At 35.5% G+C, this 7,042-nt stretch overlaps 1 protein-coding gene across 1 annotated transcript; it reads right to left on the reverse strand.

Annotated features, from left to right (window-relative positions):
* Window positions 1-2,361: 2,361 nt before the first annotated feature.
* On the reverse strand, window positions 2,362-4,389 carry LOC133865192 (ankyrin repeat-containing protein At2g01680-like). The gene is made up of 2 exons (XM_062301552.1): window positions 3,753-4,389; window positions 2,362-3,476 (listed from the first exon to the last, which is right to left on the reverse strand). Exons 1-2 carry the CDS (start codon window positions 4,329-4,331, stop codon window positions 2,571-2,573), a joined length of 1,485 nt encoding a protein of 494 aa, XP_062157536.1. The 5' UTR covers window positions 4,332-4,389; the 3' UTR covers window positions 2,362-2,570.
* Window positions 4,390-7,042: the final 2,653 nt, after the last annotated feature.

Raw genomic sequence — 7,042 nt, forward strand, 5'->3', positions numbered from 1 at the left:
AATGATGTTAGCAGCTCAGTATTTTTGGGAGGACTAGATTTCTTTGCGTCCTCCACCATTGGATCTTCTTAAAGAACTGATAATAAAATAAAAATAGATAAAGGAAAGAGAGAAAGCTTAGAGAGCGGGGTAGTTTAGCTTATAGACTATATTCACACGTTAAAGTCTTATAGACTACATATTTCCTTGATATTTGATTTGACTACAAAGCTTTATTTATAGAGTTTTACATGTGATTTAAATAATTTTAAATACAAATATATCCCTTGGATTAGGGTTAAAATATCACTTAATCTGCAATAATCAAATCATCTAAATCCCTTGATTTATGGGATAAAAATCAATATTTATCACAAAGAATTTCTATCCTTTTTACACTTCTTTCTTATGGGAATGGATGTATGCATATGAATGGCCCGAGAATGGTATGGCTTGTTGAGGGATCATTAGATTTTTTTCCTCAAAATACTTTTCATATTTCTTATAGAAGCATCGCAAATAAAGTCTTTTGTACTTTCTAATATCTAAATGGGTTTCCACCATGCTTGAATTATTTAAGTATTAAATTTACGACAGTCCTTGCATCGAGAGTATTGTCTCAGCTAATTATAGTTATTTTTGTGTTGGGTTGCTAAAGTTTGTCAAGGATTGCATGTTTGTACATCTCGTGGATGGCTTAGAGTCTCTTTTGTTACGGCGATTTTGCAGGTCAAAGAAGTGTTTTGAAACAAAATTGCTGAAAGTGTGCCGTTTGGCAAAAAAATGCCGGTTTAAAAATTTGAAAAAAATCTACATTTTCGATAGCAAATAAGAGAGTTTATTTTTTAAAATGCACAATTTTAAAGGCTGAATCACAAATTTAACAAATGCTTAAACGTATTTTTAATTTTATTTATTTATTTATTCCGTTTTAAAGTTGTCATTTTTTCAAACTCTTTAAAACTATTAAACCAAACGAACACTTATCCAAATTACAAGAGTCACAAAATAATGATGGTGGCGGAGGCAATTATGAGATTTGAAACAAATCCATGTCGATTAATGGGAAAACACAAACACAAACACAAACACAAACACTTTACACACGCACGCTGCACCTTCAGACAAACCTTTCAACCACTTCTCAACGCTGCGCATAACACTCGACTCCAGCGACAGCAGCTCCGTCTACTTGGCCCAATTGAAAGCCTCCGACGGCCGCCTGTTCGCCGCCAAGGTGATGGACAAGAAGGATTTGCTGAGCCGGTGGCTCTACCTCCTGACCGAGTTTTACCCCAGCGATGACCTCCACATGCTTCGCCAACGCTAGCCCTCCGAGTTTTACCCCTGGCTTCATCTCTGTTCCATCATATTTGCATTCTATTTTCTTGTCTTTTGTTTTTCTGGATTTTGTGTATGAGATTTATTGGATGTTCTAGGTTCTCGATCTGTGCTTATTTTGTGTTTATATTTATTTAATTTTTTTTACTCGGGCGAGCTCGAGCCGAGTACTCGAGCTTGAGATCGACCAAAAATGATCGAGCTCGAGCTTGGTCAGTAATTCTTCCCTAGCGAGCCGAGTTCACACACCAATTTTAGGCTCGTGTCAAGCTCGAGCTTCAACATAACATAAACAAGCTGATCCCGAACAATCACTACCCGCTCAAGATCGGCTCTTTTACACACCGGTACAAGGGAGAAGGAGAGCTAATTTTTTATTTGACTAGAGGTTGGGGGCTCTTATTGTGATTATGGGAGAGAGGGTGGGACAATCTTTTCAAAATAAAAAGAAAAAAAATCTAAAAAAGTGATCTCAATTAACCGCCGATTTTAAAATAATCTCATTAATTTTTACGTGTTAAAATAACTCATCAAACTATCAATATATGCTAATTAAAAAGACCTTTCTAAAAAGACCTTTTTTTTATCCGATAATACTCTTATTATCTTAAAAATTAAAATAATAAAATAATAAAACAAACTACTTTTTAAACACAAAGAAAAAAACCCAAGGGGGTGGATTAATAAAAATTAATCCACAAAAGTTGATAGGTCTTTTTTATATTTTATCCTTTAGTTTTTAAGAGAGTAAATGTATAATCAGAAAAAGTCACATTTTTGACATATTAGTAGTTTAATAAATCACTTTAGCAAATTTAAAAATTCAATAGACTACTTTAAAATTAGTTGTTACTTAAATGGGCTTTTTTATATTTTTCTCAAATAAAAATGTTTACGCATCTTAATTAAGTCATTTTCCTACGTACTATGGTAAATTTGTTGTTCACATAGAAATGGTTTCTCTATCGGCTAGTTTTTTTCAGCCACACCCAACACAAGAAAATAGTAAAGCCTTATACCAAAACAAATTCACCACAAAAATAAAATAAAATCACTGATTTATGCATAACATCACCCAATTATAATCATAATAGAATCCAAGTACTAATGAACTTAGAACTAAAGTAACCTAAATATTACAATGAGATTACCAAAACGTTACCCCTCCGTTCTTTCTTATCAGTGGCTAGCTTGATAGGATTTTTATTCTAAAATATTTAACTGAATTTCTGATCACGACAGTTTCCCTCTCAGACATTAGCCGGATCTTCTGCTGAACCCCTTGTTGACTTGCGTATGAAAGTGCACAACTTCTTCACCATCCAATAGAGTAGGCGAATTATGTGAATCAACATCTTCACAATCCAATAGAGTATGCGGATTATGTGAATTACCCCAGTAATAAGAACCACTCCATACCAAATATATACTAATATCAAGGCGAACAAGCTAAATCTTTTGAAAAAATGATCTGAGGTCACCAAACTCACTGCTTGTATATAGGTCAATGTCATGGACGCCGCTGCGATAGTCATGGCTGAGGTCAAGAGCCAAATAAATAACTTGCTCCTAAGAGGATATCCAATAATGACCAAAAGTATGACGCACAGAGATGCGAAGAAAGATGTGGTATTGTAATATAAGAATAATATGTACCCATCAGGATTGGAATAAGATAAAACTGCTTTGCCGGCTTTACATATAATATCTTGCGCAAGGTAGTAATCTTTTGTGCAGTTGGATGTATCTTGTTGCCAAACGCCACCTGGTGGGCTGATCCCAGCTTGGAAAGCCATGGTTGCAATCACAGTAGCCACTATCATCAATGTGCCACGTGTTTCCTCCATCCAATTTTCCTGGTGCTTCCAGCGTTTACTTAATGACAAATGAACGCACTCCCACCATCTCCTAAACCTTGATCGAGCTCGTTGTGGTCCATCAACACCTGTACCACTCGGTGCCAATGGTACAGAAGAATTAAGATTCGTTGATCTTTTGACATCGGCTTCCTTTAGAATGTTTTGGATTTCAAAACATTTAAAATCTCTTAGACAAGCGTTACATGCCTCAAAGACATCTAAAGGTGTGAAACCAAGCATGTTCATGGCATTCGCCTCTCTTTTTATTTTCGGTACTGAAAGCAAGTATTTTATGGCCTGCACAAAGACAACAATCTATTGTGTCATGCATCCAACAACACCATAAACTCTAAAAGCACTTCCACAAAAACAAAACCAAATAAATTTAATTCAACAACATTGAATGATATTTCTTAGTTATTTACTACTTTACCTTTTTAATCTTTTTCCAATTTAATCTTTTTTGTCATACTTTATGAAGACAAACAAACTTACGGAAAAAAGAATGAAAAACAAGAAGTAAATCTTAAATAATTTCATAGGCGTGAATAGCTATAGACATTGTTGACGCACCTTCATTTGCTTGAGCATCACAGCTAAATGCAATACAGAGTTGCCATCATAGTCTTTGGAGTTGAGGAATAATTCATCACCATTAGCTGATTTCACCAACAATTTGAGAGCATCGAACTGATTATATTGAAGACACAAGTGCAATACACTGTCTCCATTAAGATTCATCAGGATGGACTCCCGTCGAGCATTAATCAACTCTTCTATGATCTCTCTTCGTCCTCTCATTGAGGCTAAGTGAAGAGGAATTCTCTCATCTTGATCACGAGCTAAGCAAACATCTGTATTTGCTTGCAACAATGCTTTTACTATCTCAGTGTAGCCCTCAGCAGAAGCCAAGTGAAGAGGGGTTCGTCCCAGCGAGTCGATCTCTTTCGCAAGTGTAGGTTTCTTGCTGACAAGAACTCTACTAAATTCAAGATGGCCGTGCAAAGCTGATAAGTGTAAGGGAGTCTCACTAAAGGATGTGAGTGAAACTCTATCAAGGATGCCTGCGTCCCTTTGGATGAATGTGGTCAAGGTGCTCACACACCCATTCCGTGAGGCTTCATAGAGTGCAGCCATTATCTCTTTTTCCATCCTTCCCTTGTGAATGTGAGAATTGAAGAAATTTCAACAAGAACTTATATGGGTTTGTTTGAGAAATGCCCTTTTGGGGTGCTTTTTTGTATGAATTTATTAGTGTAGCTTTTTAGAATTTTCCACACGTTTTGCAGCTTTTGCTTATGAACTTATGGTGTGGAAAAGAAAACAAAGGCTAAACACGGAGGTTTTTTTCAGCTAATTTCTGTAGGTTTTTACCGCCTATTGAAATAAACCAAATAGGCAATCATTCAGACATTCACCGCGCGTGGGCCGTTTTCATTGACCAAATGGAAACATTCTTATTTGAAAAAAAAATTTAAGAGTCGATTTTAAAATAACATTGTAAATTTTTCAGAAGTATTAATATGACCATAAAATCATTTCAAAAAAAAATATGACCATAAAATTATCATAGTGTCAAAATAGCACTTTTACCGAAATATTTTTATAATATTTATATTCTCTTAATTTTCTTTTTTTTAAAAAAATTAAACCAAACGACTTTTTTTTAAAAAAAAAAAGAAAAATAGAAAAGATAAATGTAAAATCAATTTATATGATTAGTCTAAATTATAAATCGCTTAAGGTGAAATAAAAAATAATTCAAAAGTTTTTAAGGTAGGTAAAACATAATAATTTAGTCATTGTAGTCAAATTTTGTCAAAATACTTTACAGATATCAATAAAATGAAAACATATGTTACTTTTACTAAAAAATTTTAATTAAAAAAGTTTTCATTTTTTTTTTAATTTCTTTAACTTCTTAGTTTTATATTAATAGTTTTTTTTCAAAAAAAAAAAAAAGCTTTTTTATTCATTTTTTATTTTAATTTTTTAAAAAAGAAGGGTATTATATGAATATTTCGTCAAAAGTAGTTTTTTTCACACACTTTGATAGTTTTATGGGTGACATTAGTGTACTTAAAAATTTCGAGGTTATTCTAAAATCGGTTGTTAGGTCAAAGAGTTTATATATATATATTTTCCCTTCATATGTGTGATATTCATACTTTTTCAATATGAGATTAAGTTGTTACAATTTTTGTGGTGGCTTAGCCACCACTAAATCAATCAGGAGTGGTTGTACCACCTTCAAAAATTGCTCGGTGATGACTAACAATTCTAAAGTAAGCCGCACAACACACAAACACGAGTCGCCGGGGGAGGGGGGTCCCAAGCCTCCCTCCTCCCGGTTTTGCTTCCTCTTTTAGCTCTTTATGGGCTAGAGAGGTTTTTGTTTCCTCTCTGGGTTGTCCCCAGTAGAGGCTAGAGTCTCCCAGCCACTAGGGCTGTGGAGTTTTTGAGTCCCCCGGGCTTGTTCCGGCGGCGGTTTAGTCCTCCTAGTCCTTGTGACTAGGGAGTGTGGTTTGGTTTTAGTTTTGGTAGGTTTTCTTTGTTCTTGGCAGGTTAGCACCCTAGAGAGGCTCCGGAGGAGGAGAGACTGCCGTCTGTGTCACCGGCGGAATGATCTTGGAGTGTTCCAGTTTTTCTCAATTTTTAAGTCCAGATCTACTCTGTTCCGCTGCCCCTTGGACGACACGCCCCCCCCAGTCGTGCTCGCCGTTGTCCTCCGGCTCTGTCGCTGCATGTTACGGCCGGAACGCTCTCCGGTGACCGGCGCGTGGTCATCACGCGTCAGAGGGTGTCCACTCCGTGGGCCGCGCGTGTTGGCTACGTTCCAACTCTTTTGCCGTGTTTGGTGGAGATCGGGAGTTAATGGTGTCCGGCTGCTGCTTGGGATCTTCTGGCGCCGGCGCGTGTTCTACACGCGCCGTCTCCGGCGGTGCTCCTTCCAACGTCAGCTTCTGGTTTTGGGTGTTTTTACCTGTTCTCGTTCTCAGTTTGTATTTGGCTAATGCTCTGTGCTTATTTTAATCTAGTCATAGCTTTTCTGCACAGATTGTTTGTGACCGATTCCATAGTGCAAGTAATGTTGGGTCCTCCGTCAACGCATAGGCACCTTTCTGTTGGCTAGGTTTGTCTGTAGCAATTAGTCATAGCATTATGGGGTATTTGGCTTGGGATCTCTGTGTTGTTCTGAGTCCCGTATTGTTCTGAGTATTTCTCAGTATGATTGTAACTTTGTTTAACCCCTGAATGGATTAATGACATTCTCTTCAAAAAAAAAAAAAAATTGCTCGGTGGTGGCTCAACCACCTCTTATTAATTTTGGGATGGTTGATCCACCCTCGAATACTTTGGGGTGGTCCGGCCACCACCTCAAATACCTTTTATTATTATTATTATTATTATTATTATTATTATTTATTAATTTATTTTGTTTCTTTGTAATTTATTATTTATTTGAGTTGGATTGAATTTTTTTGAATTTGGTTAAAAACGGTTTGAGAAACAAGTTAAATAAAACCCGTTTTTAAATTCAGATTTAAAAATACCAGCCAAACATGTTTTTAAAAGATAATAAAAAAACATGAGTTATCTAAACGCACCCTTAAATTTGTATTAAAAGAAAAATGAAGAAAATTATTTGTGTAGTTAATAAAAGAGTTTTATTTTTTTTAAAAGAGAAAAAAGGAATATTAAATTGCTAAGAGCACTAGAAGCAATATCTTTAAAACTTATTCCCTTTCATAAATATAGAAAAAAAATTCCTAGTAAACCTCTTGAAATAGATTTTTTAATTGTTCTTGAAACTAAGAAAATACCTTAGGATGAAAAAATTGAACCCTAAATTTAGGAAAATA

The sequence above is a fragment of the Alnus glutinosa genome, chromosome 4 (assembly GCF_958979055.1).
Source record: "Alnus glutinosa chromosome 4, dhAlnGlut1.1, whole genome shotgun sequence".
Taxonomy (NCBI): Eukaryota; Viridiplantae; Streptophyta; class Magnoliopsida; order Fagales; family Betulaceae; genus Alnus; species Alnus glutinosa.